This window comes from Aptenodytes forsteri, unplaced genomic scaffold, assembly GCF_000699145.1.
Source record: "Aptenodytes forsteri isolate BGI_AS27 unplaced genomic scaffold, ASM69914v1 Scaffold241, whole genome shotgun sequence".
Taxonomy (NCBI): domain Eukaryota; kingdom Metazoa; phylum Chordata; class Aves; order Sphenisciformes; family Spheniscidae; genus Aptenodytes; species Aptenodytes forsteri.
This window is the reverse complement of record NW_008795252.1, coordinates 3161569-3180802: the sequence shown is the minus strand read 5'-3', so window position 1 is coordinate 3180802 and position 19234 is coordinate 3161569. Positions and strand designations below refer to the sequence as shown.

The window sequence follows — 19234 nt, the reverse complement described above, 5'->3', positions numbered from 1 at the left end:
CCCCAATTCTGTGGTCAGCAGCTCACTACTCCTAGCATATTTAATTGATAAATAATGGGGAGTGGGGCTAGGGAGGATAAGTCTAGCAAATGGAGTTGAGTTACATAAGCGACTTTTTTTTTTTCCTGAAAGTCTTAATTTATTATCTGTTCACAATGTTCACTAAATGTACAGGCTCAACTGCCACATTCCCTTCCTCTGTGTAAACAAGGTTGCAGGCAGTTCTGTGTCTTTTGAGACTCATACCACTCTTTATTAAAAAGTGAAGTTGCGTTTGCCCTAGTTTATGAGATGCCCAAAATACAGCTTGCGAGCAAACCTCACAGCTGTTCTCTGCCTTAGAGAGACGATGCGGTCCCGTGGCTGAGACATGGCTTCTATTCCCAGGTCTGCCACTAAGTGATTAAAGATGGAGCTTGAGGTAAAATGTGTTATGACAGCCTAAACCCGTGATGACAAAGGCACATTTACAAGAAACAGGGACATGGTTCTGGTTTGGGGGGGGAGACAAAAACAGGGAAAAATAATAATCTGATATGGCCATAGCTGCTATCCCAGATGGTTAATCCAGTTCACAAATGGCAGAAAAGTACCTTCAGTCAAAGGGTCTGGTACTGCTCCTGCCCTATTTTCTGATTGCTTTCCCAAAAAATCAGCATCATGTTTGTTAGTTTTGGCCAGAACAAGTCTCCAGATGTCTTCCACGTCCTTCTCTCACACAGACACTCAGCAACGCATTAAAGTGTCCTATGTACTGACCATTCAAGATGTGACTCTAAAGCTTGCACAGGTATTTGAAAGACTCTTCAGTCTACCCTCAAACAAAAGCTATACTAGGTGAAATCCCACAAAATCCAGTGGAAAAGGGCTACAAGGAAGTGCTGTTACTCCTCTCCAGCTTCTGGAAGTGTTTATTGAATTAAGAACAGAGCTGCTCCACAAAAACCCTACAGGCTATGCAAATCAGCTCATGCCACCTCAGTGCCAGCCACCCAACAGCTAACAAGTCCAGTATTATCGGGCTGTCACTCAAATCATCCTTCCTTGCCAGAGGAAATCATCAGCACACAGGCTGCAGTATCTCCGTATCAACATCCAAGAGTCAACAGTAAGCAAGTGGTGGAGATAAACAAAGGCTCCGCATCCAATTTTCCATGCAATAAAATATACTTGGAGTTCTTATTAAATGTAATCAACAGAGGTGGGCCAACCTCCAATCTAAAGATCTTAAAACTTATGGAGGAGGATTCTTGAAGCCTATCACCAAAGCTGCTTTTCATGGCTTCTTCTAAAAATGGCCCACACCAAAATGATGGCGCTAAAAACTGTGGGCCTGGGTGATTTCTGCATCATTCTCCGAATTCTGCAGCTGCAGCTTGGAGAAGATCTAATAAACAGATAGGCAAGCAAAAAGGATTCATGCAATCCCCTCTGATAGGTTTTTGGCTGTGCCACTGAGTCCCTCTTCACTCTCTATTAGCAAAGCTAAAGGAACAGCACTACTGTGTTACAAGGATGATGCAGGGATGTATACATTTAGTAAATAATTGACAAGATCTGGAACGCTCTGGTTATGGGGATGTACAAAGCAGCTTGTATTATGAGAGAGGCACTACAGTGCTAAAGGAAGGAGTAAAAATAGTTAAAATGGCATTACTATTCCCAACAGAAGGAATCACTTTCAGCTACCTTTCAAGCAGTGTCCTCTGGCTAAATTTCTTTACGTTTATGCCCTTATGCTTACATCCTTACTTCATCTAGTTAAGTGCTTAAGGTTTAAAGAGTCTGAATTCTAACTAGCAAAGAGATTATCCTATTTAAAAAGTCTTCATTTTAAACCCCTTCTGCAAGTCCATTTATCCTGCCCTGCAGAAGAACAACTTGAAGGTGCTATAGAAGTGGGCCATGAACCTGCAACCTATCCCCTGTAAAAGCTGACAGTTCAGATGATAATAGCTTACATTTACAGAAGCATCTTTCATATCAAAAGTACTTTACAAACTATAGAGACACACATCTCTAGCAAAATGCTGTTACTGCTTGAGTAAAAGGTGGCAGCCTACAAAATCATGCACTCCAGTGGGACAAGGAGACATTTTAGCTAAGAACACTCAGTGTTGCCCATAAAAATGGCACATTCTTTACCTCAGAGCAGTGAAGACCTCAACATTTACCATATGTAATCCAAATAAAGACAACATTCAGAATATTTTTATTAAAAACAATTGTCTTGAATACAAATGGCCCAATTTACAATATGTTGGGTAGCTGCCGGATGTCGATAGAAAATGAACACATGCCATAAATTCAGTGCTTGGTAATTAGGAAAATGTGCATGTTTCCCAAGTCTGCTTCTCTGTAGGTAGGACTAAAGGGCAACATTATGTCATTTCCCTTTGCGCAGGACTCCCTATTGACTTCCATAAAGAATTTGGCTTAAAAACTGATGACAGGGTACAGCCCAAGTTGAGGGAAGAACAACCAATAAATAAAGGAAGATGGGTTGGTGACGGAAAAGTCATTCCTAGTCACCAAGATATCTTACCAATATTTTCTTCCAGCAGTATAATGAGGACAGGACAGATGATCTCTGCTCTCAGTTATACCAATCCCTTAAATCCAGAGCAATTGCTAAACGTGCACAACCACTGAAAAGAGGATTCAGACTGAAATGAGTGAAAGCAAGCCTTAAAACATTGAATGCAACATAACATGGAACAGCTATGAAGGTATGACACAGCCTGTGAAATGGGTCCTCTGAGTTTAACTGGGGGGCAGCCCTTCCCTCCTAGATCTATCCTGCTTCAAAACATATTAATAATTGTTTCTATTTCAGAATTCTTCTGTTATCAGCAAGCATGGATAAGAGTTTAAAAGCTTTCATCAACCAAACTGCATGTTTTGTGATCTTTGCTCCACTTCTGTGCATTTATGCCTTTATCTCCTCAAAGCAAGATATTATATCCAGCAAAACCATACAGCCAACAGACTGAGAAGTCACATTCCCTCCAAAGCCAGCATAACCACAAGCATGCAAGACCTATAATGATATCAAAGTCGGTACATCAGGATCTCATTGTAAGTATGATGTGAGCACAATAGGTGAAATCAGGATGGAGCCAGCAAAGCAACAAGGAAACAGATGAAGAAAGTTAGACTTTTAAGATGTGAGTCACCAAAACAACACCTTCAAGCGCTTCTCTTTTCTCATACAGTGTCAGAGCTGGTGACACAGTTAAAGTTTTTCATTGTTTCATGGTTAATTAGGTACTGTATTAGTCCATCTGACAATCATCAGTAAATGAAAAATGAGATTACAGACCCATTGAGTATGCCTAAACATTTCTGGTTTGCCTTGAAGATATATTTTCTTCATTCAATTTATGTATATCCTGTACATATAGTCAGGACTGACAAAACATGATGAGATTTTCATTACTTAGTAGGGGTTTTTCTCATATTACATTAATCACCAATATATTCCTTCTCTTTAGAGTATTGAAATGACTCATCCATTCCATGAAAAATTTTGGTGAGAAATAAGACAATAGCCCTGAAGGAACTTGTGCAACCCTCCAGTATAAGAAGATGATTACATGCTAATGAGAGAAAAGACTCACTAGCTTGTACAAGAGAGAAGGGGGGGGGGAATTAAACCTTTTGCTTAAACAAATTCATCTTGTGGCATTCCAGTACAGACAACCCCTCCAGCCATCATAACTCACTGGTTTGAAAAGGTCATTAGTACTCTATCCCATTTTGTTGGGAGAATGAAAAGCCAAATTCATGGGCATGACATGAAAATTTGCCCTTGGTATTGCTGTGGGATGACCTGAACCCTGAAGCCCCTCTGAGGAGTTTATTAGGGGCATTTTTTACAAAATACCAGCCCAGCACATGCACACATATTCTGTATGTGGTATTCACAACTACATCCTGCAGCCACAGAGAGCACAGCAATAGCATCAATACAAAATGCACAGCACTTAATGTTCTGCTTTTTTCCCCTCTTTCTACATTTCCCTACACAACTATTTCTTTCTCCTCCTTCTCAGAGCAAGCTGAACATGTGGCACCAGACACATGATGCCTACACTCAAAAAGTAAGCTGCAGTGGGAAGCACTTTGTTATCCATGTCACTGACCTTCAGAGGAATACCCCACTGTGCAAGCTGGACCATAAAAGGAATCCATGTGTAGCCAGTGTTTAGAAAAGCCATCTCCTTGTCTTTCCCAGCTATGGCGCTGCCTTATTAAGATGCTGAAGTAATAGCCGCTGGAGAATCTCAGGAATGTTCTGAGCAACAGTGCCCAGAAAAAGCTTGTCATTTCACATGGGCTGAAGACGAACTTGAAAAAGCTGTGAGGACTGTTCAGCTTAGCAGTTGCAGGCTCGTAAAAGAAACCTATTCTACAGAAACTACAGTAATGCTATTGCTGTGGAAACATACATGTTTGTGGGGTTTTTTCCTTTCAATCCAGTCATGAAAGTTTTCTGCATGGGGGAAAGGTAGAAAACCAGACTGGATGTTGAGAACTTCATCTCAACGGATGGCATGATGTGCCATAGGAATGTAAAAGTATAATTATCCCATGAGGGGGCATAAGGACAAATATCATCTGTATATGGATAATCAGAAGGGCTTTCCTCTCCAGTCTCCACTGTGCTCTGGTCCTCTCACAAGATAATAAGCACTAAGTGGGAGGAGTGAAGATAGTCTTTTGTGGTCTTTGACTTTCTAACTGTAAGCATTTTTGTGAAAATCTGATAGCTAGTTTTTGCTGAAAAATTTTTGAATTCACATGAAGGCCACAAACAAATTTATGAGGTATTTTTTTTTCACCAAAAGGTCCATTTCACTAAAAGCCATTTATACCACCTCCTTCCTTTTCTCTGTTCAAAAATACAGATGGAAAAAGTTTTATTCTTTAAATTAAGGAGGCGTTCTGCTCTGGGGCCAGCTTCACCCCTGTATCTTTCTCACCCCTGTGTTATAACAATGCCTTTCAGAAACGCCCAGGATTGATACACAAAGTATCTGATTTTCTCCTTGTCACTAGAGGGCTGGCAATTTTATAAATGAAACCAGCTTGCTCCTGTAAGCACTGCTTGCTGAAGTCTGAAATTTGCTCAACAAACACACACACAACCCAAAAAGACATATTTCTGAGAATTAAGCTATTACATATAGGAACCCCTCTTGTGGTAAGAAGCTGTATGTCTTGTGAACAAGCGTATATGTTCTCAGTCACTCCTGCAATGCTTTTCTCACTTTAAAAGTGACGTTGCTCAGATTTTTCTTTCTAGTCTCTCTCTCTCTATTCATCTTTGCAGGATACTCCTTTGAAACAGCTAGCTATAATAGTCCAGGCTATTGCAGGAATCCAGCTGCCAGGACCAGGAATAGCTGTAGCCATTTGCTGACTCCACAGTGGCTTACAGCAAGTCCCTGAGCTCTCCATTTCTTGACGTGTGGGCAGTAGCAGTTGGTGGATGTGCGTAACATCCGATTCACCCATTTATTACCAGCCTTCCCCTGATCTGTACCTGACCTCATAAAACATGGTAACACGAAGGGATTGGAGGTAGGTCGGTGTCTGAGCTTCCCTGTCTATCATCACCTGTGCCACCCAACTCTCCACAGAGCCATGTTAAGAGCAGAAACAAGCAGCTGTAAGAAGAGGCAGGATTTGCATGGAAAATGAGTATGAACAGAGATTCCTCATCTGGGAGTCCAGCACCAGTGCACCTCACCACAGTCACAAAGACCTTGTCTGTACACAGAAGTTGCAGAAGTTTACCTCAAACCTGGTTTGAAACCAAGTGCATTAAATCTATGCAAACCTCCCAGTCCAAACGTAAACGGGCTTACCCTCCCACACTGTTTAACAATAAGATACCTCCCTTGCAAGAGGCTCAGCTGATAAGCAGTAAATCAAGTCATGGTAATTTGGTTACTTTCCACCGTGTACACTTAATTGACTTAAAAATTTACCATGACATACATCAGGTTTAAATCGTACAAAGAGGGCTCACAAATCAGTTTAAACACCAGTAGACAAGATGTTGTCTCGTGCTGGTGGAAGAGGGAAGTATCTAGTATGGAGAAGTAACTTAACAAAACCTTTGAAGAAGCCTTGCTTTTGAGTACTAATTTTCAGCACCTCTCTTACAGCCTCAGCACAAGAAGAACACAGTCTGCTTAGAAGATAACCTCTTGCTAGAGCAGTCCTTGTTGTTGGCTTAAATAATGTCCACATTGAAAATGGGTCACAAGCTACCTTAAAGGAAACCAAGGCATGTTTTCAGCAAATGTCAGAGAAAAAAAAAACTGAATAAATATTTTAAAAAAAAAACCCAACAAAAAGACAGTCACAACTAGCTGTTGAGTTACAGCCTTCCCTTGATTTTCTACGTCAGCATGACAAACTTGCTGGCCTTTTCTCAACAGACTATCCAGCAAAGACTATTAATAAGCAAGTTTATTTAGTCCAACCAACAGGTTTTGACATAATGGGGAGAAAAACAATATCTATTTACATTTTCTTAATGTCAACCGAGATGAGGCTAACCTTTAACTGTCAAATACACTACCCACTGGTTTATACTTTCCAATAAATGAAAGGAAAAGCATCCTGCTTACTTTTCCACTTCCCATCACCCTCGCTGCTCCCCAGGAAGAGAAGGGCTCAGCTGCAAGGCTGACACAACTACTGCTCCTTCTAATCCATAGCTGCATCACTTCTGTTAACCCAACCCTCTGGTCACACTGCATGCCAGCATCCCCAGGGACTGGGCTGTCACCAGACTTCTTTTCTAAGGAGCAGCTGCCCACTGACCTTATTTCTGGGCAGGAATATTTCTTGAGCTGTGCGCTGATGAATTAAGTTGCCCAGGAAGCACAGCCACCTGATGTCTCCCTTCATTCTATGAAAGACCTTGATCACACAAGAACAATCTGCTGGCAAGGAGGATTTTCTTTGTTTAGCACAAGCTAATAAGTAGGTTATGATGAGAGAAATAAAGCTGCTTATAAACATTTATCTTCAGTAATTAAAGCTTTGTTTAAAGGCACAAAGCCAAAAATGCAGAAGCTAATTGACCAAATGAGATGCTTCTGCAAGTTGAAATCAGTTTGGAGTTTCATTTGCAAATCACATTTTTCCTCTATAGTTCTTTGAACTGAGCTGTGAAAGGATAACTTTGCCCAGGCTGCCAGCAATTCGATAGTGTTTACATACTATGCTTATCCGTGTGTAAAACTTATTCGCATTTGACTTCATTTAATCTATTATCCCTGCAAACAAATTGGCCTCGGCTTTTTAAAGGGAAACCTAATCTTCTGATTATCTGGTTTTATTTCAGATATTAGACCATAAAGATGTTAATAAAATGCAAACTCACACTGAGAAGCAGATGCTCCTAGAAATCCACTGACTAAAGTCATTTTCATGTCACTCCTTAAAGAGTCTCACAGTAGGGTAATAACTGCAGTTTCTAGCATGCCTAATAACTTTTACCATTCTGAGCCGAGAATGCCCTGAAGAATAGTGACACAATTAAGCAACAAGTTCAACAATGTTCTTATTCACTAAAAAGAAGGCATTGCAATGTAACAGCTAAGAGATCATCCAAGTCTGGAAATTTGCAGTTTTAGAGGCTGCTTTTAGTTACTCTCTTCTGTTTAGAGCAAAAGGGCAAATTAACCACCACCAGTGCTCTCCTTCCGCAGCAGCCTCTACTCAACACCTCCTCCAGACACAGCGTTGTGTCACCACGTGCGCAGGGCAGTTCACACCTCAGCAGCTGGGCTCAGGACCCCCAGCCCAAGTCCAGCCCCAGATGCACTACCCATAAGTAGCGGCTCAGCCTCTGGGGCCAGGGTGCGGGTGCTGTGGCAGGGAGGCAGTGCAGGGCAGCCCTGCTCACTTTGCTCCCACCTTCCCTCTTAGGCAACAGCAAGGAGGCCTGCACTAGCAATCAACCTGCATGGCAGGGGCTGCGAGAAGTAACCAGCTGTCTGAGCAGCACTTGATGACCCTCTGCCTGAAAAAGCATCAAGACCCCATATGGCCCATCTCCATGGGCAGGCTGGACCACCAGAATGTATGCCATCAGCCGCTTGCAACAAGCACATGCAGGCTATAGAATATATTGTTGCAGGTGAATATGTCAATGCATAATGTATTTGCCTGAAAATATTTTTTGAACATTTAAGATACAGGGATACTGAACTATCAGCTTCTTTTGTATGGGAACAACACAGTATTCCGTTTGCTTTTCTTTAAACTAAATGAAATTTGTTTCAGAGCATTACTATTAATAATAAGGCCTTTTTTTTAATCAAGAGAAGAAGGGTTAATGTAGAATTTCCAGCCAACTCGTCTGTAAGCATATACATTTGTGTGATGAGGTATGCACAATCCTATGGCCTGAAAAGGCTTTATACAATGAACTAAATTAACCCTACCTCTCATACTAGTTGTGGATATCAGGCACATGGGAAGTGACTAAGCAGCTGAGAGCTCAATCATACACTTACTGTCTAGAAAGAAATACAGATCAATTGTTTTTATTTATGAAGAGAGACTGGGTTAGGAATCTAATAAGACTTAGCAATGGTTCATGTAGGTTTTTCTGACAACGGACACTGGCTGTCCAGATCAATGAAGATGGGGGATTGCCCTTCCTAAGAAAGAGTCTGACAAAAGTAGACGCAGGGACCAAGAACTGAACCTCCTTTATTCTGGGTTGTTTTAGGACAGTGTCTTTGGTCTCTGCCATAGTGAGTTAACTGAAGGTAACCTACATGGAGGGCTGATGTAGTCCTTGCCAAGGGACAGAAAATCCTGCAGGGGAAACTGAGGTGCCGCGTCTGCCTCCAAGGGACATAGATACCTTTAGTCACAGGCGCCACACTGCTCCACTGTGGCTAGTACAGGAATTCTGAAGGCTCTGTGCCTTCACAAACCTTAGGCCAATGTTCAGTTAATGCAGCTTTTTGCGTTTCAAATTTCTGAAGTCTTTTGTATGAGAAAATTCTGTTGGCAGATATGATTTACACCGTTTGAAGGTACAATGACAGATGCACAGAGCTGCAAGAGTGCTGCAGGCTACCCTAGTTTAATTGACTGCATACTGCCAATTTGCACATAAGATATTAAAGAGATGTTATTTTTCAACATAAAGATCACAGGACAGCCATTGACACTTATTTGTACTATACTGGCTACATTCCTTCAGCCTCATGATTTTCTTTGTGCAGTGCCTATGCTTCAGTCTAATTCTGAAAATCATGATAAAATACCATGTTGTATTACTCCTCATATGGTGCCCTTTTAAATATGCATGCTAAAATTGTCAATAACAAGCACCAAAAGCTGTGCCTCAATGCCCATATTTATTAGGCATTTAAATAAGATCCAGTTCATCAAGGACTTCAGTCTGGTTAAAGCTAATAAAAGTACAGTAGGAAACAGAAGGGCAGACTTCCCTTTGGCAGTAGGTGGGTTACCTGGTTATAGGCTTGGAGGGGGCGCTTTTCATCCAAGAATTTCCCAAACTCCTTGGTGCTTCCAAAGCAAACCTGTTACTCTGTTGAAAGAGGTGAAAGATGGGGCATTTTGCCAACTGTCTGGGTGCTGGATTTGGGCTGTCCTCCTAAAAGCTTGGCTGGTATAGTAGATGTAGTACAGAGATTACAGAACGATCTTAACATACATGTGGAATTAACATCTGAAATACTAAGGAGCTGATTTTGTTGTCTGCTTAGGAATTGCAGCGGGGTTAGCTCAGTAAAGTTTATATTCTGTATGTCTAGCTATTTGGAAGAACAAAGCTTCTTTTATAAAACATTTCTCCACAAGGACTTTAAAGAAAATACAATCTGCAAAACACACAATGGCTGTAAAATTAAGTGGTAGGTTCTACTCAGCTTTGCATATGTTTGGTTATTTCCTCCACCAGGGCATCTGAAATGCTACAATAGCAAATATTTGCCTAGTATCCACCCTCACTTGAGAGTGACAGGCAGTAGCACGTGCTTTAATGAGCCACTGGGTCATGCTTTTCTGTCTGGGTTAAGAATGAGCTCCAAGAACTGCAGGAACAGCGATCAATGCAATGTGAAGGGCCAAACTCACCTCGACAATCCTGTCAGTCCTGGAATTCAAGGTAGCTGTGAAGACAGCTTAACAGCTGGAGCACTTTGCCTCAATTTGTTCACACTTCTAATCTTATTTATTCATTGTCTTAATATTTAACTCCTGGGCAGAAGATGTCATGTATCATCTCTACCAGAAGGTGAGTATTTTATGGAAAGACAAGCATAAACCCTCAAAGTATTTGGAACTTCAGGATATATGAAGTTCATGGAGAGATAAAACCACTGTAGCTCTTGTCTTAGTAGCAAAAGAGGCTTGGACCAGACAAGGGCACAACCCTCAAGAGGACAGAGGCTGAACATTTTTGGAAGTACTGTTCTGAAATAAATCATGAACATTGGGAAACAACATGTTAGGCATATGCAGCCAGCTTCTCATGTTTAAACATGCACTCCTTGAAAACCTGTATTAAGATCATATTCTTCATTCCATTACACAAGCCTGAATCAAAGCATGGTCTCTGAAAACTCTCAATAAAAATGTAACCAGTCATTTGGGAACAAGACATGAGCAAGTCCTAGTGTTTCAAGAAGTGGGCGATAATTAAAAAGGAACCATCTATGTTCATTCCTGAACTCTCAACGCTGTTTAACATTTGTCACTAATGTACACTCTATACCAGAGATAACTTCATTGCAGGAATGAGAAGCAGTTTCAAAAGATATTTGTGATCATTCAATGTTGATCTAACATGAACGCTCACTTAACCTCACTGTCCTGGACAGGAGAATGGAAATTGTCCACTTTTTGTGGCTGACAAGGGTGACCTTTCCTTGCTCTCCAGAAGCATTAAGACGCTGTGGCAACAAATGTGTCCTGTCTTACCCACCCAGAGATAAGCAACGTGCTTCTCATTAAGTCCTGCAAAGATGTACCCTCTCTGATCCTGCTGGTTTTACCTTCTTAACTTGATGATTCAGCCCTTTGTATGTTTACCTGAGCTACACCAGCCTCAATGGGAGCACTAGAACAGTAGAAGGCATGTTAAACGCCTTGCTGGTTCTGTACTTACCTTCACAGGTCTGGACTGAAATTCACTTGACTCCTTTTTCAGTTGTACCAAGATAAGTTTTGGGATTAACCACGTGTCCTCTTTTAACTGAAGTTGCATTGAGCAAGTTACCACCCCAGGAGGCTTTCAGCCTGCTGCAGGCTGCTGCCATCCCCGACCTGCAAGCTGGGTTATTTCTGTGAGCATGCCCCAACCTACGTCCATGAACATGAACCACACTGCCTTATAAAACTGTTTAAATGAGAGGCTGGAGAGAGTTTGTGATTGAACTGTTGGATGTTTTTTTTTTTAAAAAAAAAAAAATCTTTACCTACTGCCTTTAGTAATTAATGCTGTCAGAAACCATAAAACTTAATGGCAGTGTTTTTCTGTACGCCCTACCCACATACACTTTTGGGGTAGGTTTAGTAATATCTGATTGGTCTGCAAGAAGATAAGCCCACAGACAGCTGTGGCCCATCAGGAGATCCTACACAGCCTGTGAAGTAGTATGGTGGTTTTAGAGAATCTTTTTAGTCACTTGTGATTGTTGGGGTTTTTTTTTTTTAAAAAAAAAAAAATCTTTACCTACTGCCTTTAGTAATTAATGCTGTCAGAAACCATAAAACTTAATGGCAGTGTTTTTCTGTACGCCCTACCCACATACACTTTTGGGGTAGGTTTAGTAATATCTGATTGGTCTGCAAGAAGATAAGCCCACAGACAGCTGTGGCCCATCAGGAGATCCTACACAGCCTGTGAAGTAGTATGGTGGTTTTAGAGAATCTTTTTAGTCACTTGTGATTTGATGCTAGATAGCCACTTCTCTTTGCTGTATTTTTACAACAGGATGACCAATACCCCTCCTTCCCAGTGAAATGACCTGCAGTCCCTTAGGGAAGAGCGTTATGCAGGGCAAAGCTGTGGTTCAGATTCAAGGTTAAGCTTCAGCTAAATGGAGACCGGTCTGACAATGACCCTAAGACCTTCCTGAGGTCTGCAGTAATGATGATATGGCAATGAAGCAAATTGGATCAGCTTCCTAGTATAATTTTTGAAAGAGCCCCAACACCAGGGAGAGGTGAAAATACATTGCTGGGACAATGGCAAGTCAGCCAGTCATAAAATTGTGGCTTAAGTGCTAAGTAGATTAACCTGAGAGCTATTCTTTAGAGAGTTCAAGGGGCCAATTTTTGTTCTCAATTCTGCTGAAGTCAAGGAATTAGGTCTGCTGTCACTTCAAGAAGTATTTCACCTCGATTTTTCACTGCAGCTGCATGCAGCTGTGACAGACCAAAGTGCATCAGCAAGATATTCACAAAGCACCACCCCTCCAGACTCTCATACACACGCTCTACCCCAGCCCCAGGCTAAATTCTTCCAGTGTCAGTTACAACATCAAAATGACAAAACCTGATGGTTTTGTTCAAGAGAACATCTTTTACTGCCTAGGAAGAGGCACAAAGCAGCAGGTGGCATTTGTTTTTTCCCTTGTTGAAAGAAGTCAATCCCCTGTGCTTCAATTACATACGGGATTTTTCCCGTCAGTTAAGTGCAACCCATTTCTGTGACAGCCTGATACTCCAGCACGGTATGTACCCTGTGGCTGGGAAGGCAAAGCGTTCATCCAGCTCCTTCAAGGCTGCCACTGAGACTGTCTCATAAATCATCCGGCTGGAATAACTCAGGTAGGGCTTAATCCAAAGCCCATTGAAATCAGTGGAAAGCTTCCCACTGACTTCAGCCAGCTCTGGACCAGGACCTCAGGGCTTTATACAACCACTGTCCCAGGCGCAGGACTTCCTCTTCCTCTGCCTCTGAGGAGCAGGATAAAGCCTTGGCTTTGCCGCAGAGCAGTTAGAGATGTAGCACATCCCATTACCCAAATGGCTGGTAGGGTCCTATTTTCCCTGACCTCACACCTGATCAGTACAAACAACATGCAAAACGCTAACAGACGGGCACAGTTAACGCTGCCATACTTTGTCCTGGGTTTCCCAGCCTATGCCTGGAAAGCCTTGTTCCCCCATGAGGTACAAGAGCTGCCGGGTCCCTGCCAGCCTGAGTACATGCAATAAATTTGACAGCCTGGGAGAAAGCTGGACAAAGCCCCATATGCCTGCTGTTGGCCACATGCCCCCTAGGCAGGTCTGCACTGCTACTCCAAACATGCTGATAGGTCTCCAGAGATCTCAGACAAATACAAATAATCAAAAAATTCTGGCTGGACAAAATTTCTGGGTTGGCGCAGCAAGCCTGTGTGGGGAATCCAGGACGTGGGACACCTTGAAATGATAAGAGCTTAAAATGCCAAAAACCCACTAGCTTTCTGAGTTGGTGGCAATCTTTATCTGAGTTGCCACAGCATGAACTACTACTAGCCAAAGCACATGCCAGCAGTGAACCGCACTGTTGTCTTTAAAAGACAAAGCCAACCTCTCCTCAGGATCAATCCTAAGCATTATCAACCCAGAATGCCAGGGCTACACAGCACAATAAAGCATCATTTCCAACAGCTTTCTAATGGGAAAAAAACAAAACAGAAAGCCTAACATCAGCGCTCAAGGATTGAACTTGCACTAAGCATCTCCAAAGATTAGACATAAGTGGCTAGACATCAGTGGCTCCAGCATGACAGACACTTGCGAAACTGACGGCACATGTATCCTGGCCAGTCCTCACACGGTCTCTGGCCCCTGGGGAAGACGCAATAACATCAAGTCACTCCCTCTCAGGCATGTGGTGCATGAGTCCATACTGCTACAAGGCATCTTCACCCCTCGCTCTCTCTTGGGCACAGGCATTGGGCTGGGAAGACAGGCTTTCCATCTGCCTTTATCCCAGGAAATGGCAAAATGCGTCACTGCGGCTGGCTGAGTTACAAACGCTGCTGTTTGATACGGCTGCTTGCACTTCTAGGTTTACTGTTCAACTCAAAGAAGCCTAAACAGCGTCTGGGAGACCTAGCAAACATGTTACAGCTTACACATAATCATCCGTCTGTCCACCTCCCAGTGGAAATGTTTACAGCCAGCAGTGGTTTCCCCATAGCAAGGCAACAGCCCACTGATGAGAGGGTGCAGGGAAATGCCCTGTGCCCAAGCAGCAGGTACCACTGCTCAAGAGCTGATGGAGCATTTTCAGCCTCCATGCCGCTCTTTAGGACCGCACAGTTCACTTGATAAAACACCTGAAAGCGTTCAGACAGAGTGAGGTCTGGCAAGCAGATTGCTGTGGCTTAAGATGTGTACACAAACATGTTATAGTCATATTTTTAAAGGTGAAGATGATCCCCAAATCCCTAAAAATTCCCTGAATTCACCAAAACCAAGCCAGCATGACAATATTTGTTTGTTAATAACTGCCCAAATGCTGCTGCCCTTAGCTCGACGTGAGCAGTGCAATGCAATGGGGGCGGATGCTCAGCTCCTCCATGGCGTTGCTCCTGCTGGGGCAGGTTTCGGGAGGTCCCAGCTCCCAGATTCACATCTGAACTTGAGAATCAGGCTCTGTTATTGTTAAGGCAAACCAAAAATAAAAAGGCCAGACTAAATTATTTTTAAGATCTCAAGATTTTTAAAGCAGTCTTGTGACTTTTAAGGGGTCTGACTCATGATACTTGGATGCTTGAAGTTGGCAGCAGCGGAGGGAGTGCAGCAAGATTTAGCGTACAGCGATTTATTGCTAAAAGCCTTCAAATGTGTGGAAAAGGGCATGGAGCGCTTCTGCGGCTATTCGGCAGAAAATAGGGACATGGGCCCAAGTCCTTCTCCTCTGGCCGGACTGCCACCAAGCTCACCTCCTCCACAAAACTTACCACACAAAATCCCAGCAAAGCCACCCCAGACGTGGCAAAAACACTTCCCAAAAGCAGGCGTGGGTGGGTGGGGAGGAGGCTGTTTCCTGTGTCAGCGGCTGTCGCCCTCTGGCCCAACCGCTTGGCTTCCCCATCATGCAGGGGCAGGGGCAGGTATCACCGTCGGACTGCAGGGCTTCCCAGGGAGGGCTCCTTTGAGGGACACCGGTGAGCTGCTCGCTGCAGCTTTTGCCTCCCCAGGGCTCCGGTTTCCCCATGCGTGATCAGGGACCGGAGTTGGGCCCATGTGTAAAATTGCAGGCCGCACAGTGACTTCAGATACACCTGAAGTCCTGGATTTCAGCTTCCATGGTGGTGAGGGCAGAGCCCCTTATCCCCAACCCCCTGCGGCTGTCACTGCCTCCGCAAGACGGCTGCGCCACATCGCTGATGCTCAGACCACCCCACAGCCTCTGCACACCCTTGTGTGGTGAGCTTGGATGCCTTTACAGGGAAGTTCAAGTGACATTTTTCCATAGTAGAAAACACCTCCTGAACTACACCCCCCAGCATCCTCCACAGGCCACCCAGGGCCTCTACTAGCAACAAACCCTAAAGTCTCGGCCTTTACTTAAAATTTTCTTTTTCTTAAAGCAGGAATACACTAGAAGTATATAAATACCATGTGCTATACCATACACTAGCACGGGCTCTGCAATCCCTCCCACGCTGCCCAACAAAAACATATTGGTCCAGGCCTGGGGGGAAACCTTCTGGAACGAGAAGGCAGTTTAGTGCCACGGCACATTTGCTCCTCTGCCTTTTGGGGAGGTCCCCAACCAGGTGACGGCTGCATTTTCCAAAGGGAGGCTGCCGCCTCATTTTCCTTTGGCCACCACATGAGTTAGTTTATCTGCAGACAGCACTGCTGCTTTCCAGAGCTCACGGGTTCAGCTTATAGCCTGATGAGAGCTCACATGCCCAGTTCTGCATGGCAACGCTTCCTTTGGAAAGAAAGGCGGCTATTGCATCTTGTCTACCTGGGATTTCCCCCCCCCAGGTATCATCAACTTCTATCAGAGAGCCCTGCTTATGTAGCAGGGCCTTATTAGAAAAGCTCAAAGCAGACATACAAAATATATTTGGTATTGCATTCTGCTGACTTCCATTTAAAACTGCTCTGAAAATGTATTCTCTCCTACAGCATTCAGAACCCAAAACACCATGGTTTTGTCAGCGCATGGGAAAGACCAGAAATGAAAATGAAGTCCATATTCAAAATTAAATACAAAAATGAGAATAAAATGTGCTTAAACCTAAGTTCCATTTTTTTTTAAAATCACTGATTTAGTTAATAAACTAAATCAAATCTTTATATCAGAGAAGACATTACAAAAATAAATAGAGCCTGTCTTTCTTCCTGCTTACTCCAGTGTAAATCATGGGAAATTCTATTAAAACAAATGGAACTGTACAGGTGTAAAATGGGGTTAGTTAATGAAATGCCACTCCCAGTATTTTCATGCTGCTTCTCTCATAAATTGACATCATCGTACCCACATCAAGTTCTGTTCTCATCTGCATCAAAGTAAATCTGTAATAACTGATAGCAAATGCTGCCCTTGTTGCCCACATAAAGTGGCTGTAAATGAATAAAAAGTGACAGGCAGTACAAATACAACAGCAATTGCACAGTAATGGCAGACAATTCACAGATATGCTATACTACATATACCAAGTGTATCTCAGCTTTCAATTGCTATCTTATGATTTTAGCCCTATGTCTGAAAAGACAAACAAAATCCCTTCTGCACAGCACTCACCCACATGCCATCTGAGCATGAGTTTTCCTATCAGTAATTTCACATGGCCATAGTCCACCTTCACTGTTTACATTTATCCATATAACAAAATAACTAGAAGCCAGGACATTTACAACAGCCTAAGGGAATTAGACACTAGACACCCCTGACTTCCAGCCTCTCCCACAATATTAACTAAAGCTATTTTACGGCACATACCGTTAGCTAGGACTCTTTGGTTAGCTATAGCACACTTTGGAATTTAAGACAGAAATCCTCAAAGCCACTGCTAATCAAAGGCAAGCCACTGGCACCATTTTCCATACATAATACCTCACCTCTCTGCTTCAAGGCGCATTTCCTCACGCTTTTGCCTCCTGAGTTCTCTGCGGCGTTCAAAGTCATCCATGGTGGGTGTTCAAGTGTTCAGAGCTCTGGAAAGATCCAAATCTAAAAGGGAGATAACCACTTAGATGAGAGAGAAAACACAATGGGATGCATTTAACCAACTGAGTCCATTTAGTTTTGTTTTGCTTTCTTAACTTCGCTGTAACTATTTTCTTTTTCCATCAAAAAATTTAACTTCCTCAGTATTGTTGAGATAAACAAGATTAATGAAATGCCTTGTAGGATAAACATAGCCCATGCCTGCATTTAGTTTCCTAGCTAAAATTAAATCAACATGCTGTAAGTAAGGACTGTATACATCTGCTAGCCGCAGACTAGCTATTTGTAACGTCACAGGTCTTTTCTACAAACAAAAGCAACAATTCAGCAGGATTTTAACTTTAAGCTTCCAATTTTTACTGGAAGCAGTAAAAACGCTGCACAAGAGATTTCTTATTTTCTTTAGTTGCACAGATAATTAAAAGTTCTGCAAAAGTTAGCCCTCGTCTGTCCGTTCCCACCCCCCTTCCAAAAAAGTGAAAAGGAAAAGAAGAGAAGAGAAAATGAGAAAAGAAAGAAAGAAAAATAAGAGAAAAAGAAAAGAGAAAAGAGGAGAGAAGGAAAAGAGAAAAGAAGGAAAATAAGCCGCAGCTTTTAAATACCACCCAGGAGGAGCCAAACTGTGTATAAATCCTGCTCAAAGAACCAAAAGTAGCAATATTTTTTTTGTAGTTTAATCCACGCGTTTTCCCCGTGCCCTACCTTCTTCTTTATGGTTTAGTCCATGAAATATTTTCCCCTTTACAGTTCTTCATATACAAAGCCTTTCCAGCCTTGGTTTATATCCCATCAAGCCGAGTATTACAGAATTCCCCTGCAGCCCCCAAACCAAAAATGACTACCAGAAAAGGGAAAGCTGTTCTCTTTTTGTCCCTGCTTTGTTTACAGAGCTGTCAGTGGTTAGTTAAACTCTGCCTGGAATCTGGCATTTAAGGCCTGCTCTAAGATTGCTTCCTGTGCAGGGCTGGAGGCCTCAGCTTCCTCTGCAATTCTAGCCTAGGCGCTGCACTCAGAGGATTTCCACACACACACCCCCCACGTCCCCCCCAAAAAACATTTTCCAGCCCGTTAGTACAAGACTGGCCATTTACGCCTCAGAGAAAGCCAGCGTGCAGATGCAGACTAAAATTTTCAAAGGTGGCTTATGAACTGCTTGCAGTTTAAGGGAAACAAAGCCAAGGTGCATTTGTAAATTATTTGAAGTGCTCTGTTCACAGATGTAGATCTGTCTTGCAGCTTTATATTCCTGCCCGCCGGTGCAGCGTCCAAGCGCCCTCCCCATAAAATCACTGGCAATAGCAAAGCCTCTCATGACTTAAGGGAATCCGTGGCTTTTTCTGCCCCCTTTTTTGGATTAAAACACTGCTGAGGGCAAGGGTTTTGTGAAGGTTATTTTATTAGTTTACTTTTCCTGGGGGTGTTTTTCTTTCTGATTTGCTCCTGGATTGGGGGATTTAAAATTTTGTTGTTGTGACTTTCCTCATGTTTGGGTGGCTGGGGTTGTTTTGTGGAGGTTCAAAAGGAAAGTTCATTTTGCAAATCTAATAGTGACTTTGCAATTTTGCTGCCTTTTTTTTTTTAATGCACAATTAGACTATATATAAAAAGCAAGTTGTAACAAGACTTTTTTTCAAATCTTGTGTTTGTTTACTCTTACCACCATGTACCCCTTTAACACAGAACAGCAAATCTGCCATTTTCTCCCGAGAAGCATTTTCATCCCAGCCTACGTGTGCAGCTAAATCCTGCCTCAGTTCCTTTTCTAGAGGGCCCATGAGTTGCAGGACTGATGTGGTTCCCCCCGGCTGGGCGACGAGGATCAAAGGAGGAATGGTACACTACAGAGAGCAAGTTCGAAGCAGCGTGCTGGGTTTCTGTGCACAGAGGGCAGATGACGGTGTCCACAGGAACTAAGACTGCACCAGGCAGCAGCATTTAGTCTGTGGAGTACAGTCACCATCAGGGATTTAAAATATAAGGAGCTGACTGTTAGGCTGACACCTCATGTGCTAGAACTGAGAATCCCAAAGTTTT

At 42.9% G+C, this 19234-nt stretch overlaps 1 protein-coding gene across 6 annotated transcripts in view; it reads right to left on the bottom strand.

Annotated features, from left to right (window-relative positions):
- The window catches only part of CALD1 (caldesmon 1), a 203638-nt gene that overhangs the window by 80039 nt on the left and 104365 nt on the right, over positions 1–19234 (bottom strand). For 5 of the 6 annotated variants that reach the window (XM_009278978.2, XM_009278980.2, XM_009278982.2 and 2 more), the window contains exon 4: positions 17092–17203. In XM_009278978.2, coding sequence (XP_009277253.1) covers positions 17092–17162 — 71 coding nt within the window. In that variant the 5' untranslated portion in view covers positions 17163–17203. Of the gene's footprint in view, positions 1–17091; positions 17206–17907; positions 18103–19234 lie in introns of those variants that run through there. The other variant, XM_019472006.1, reaches the window with a different exon arrangement.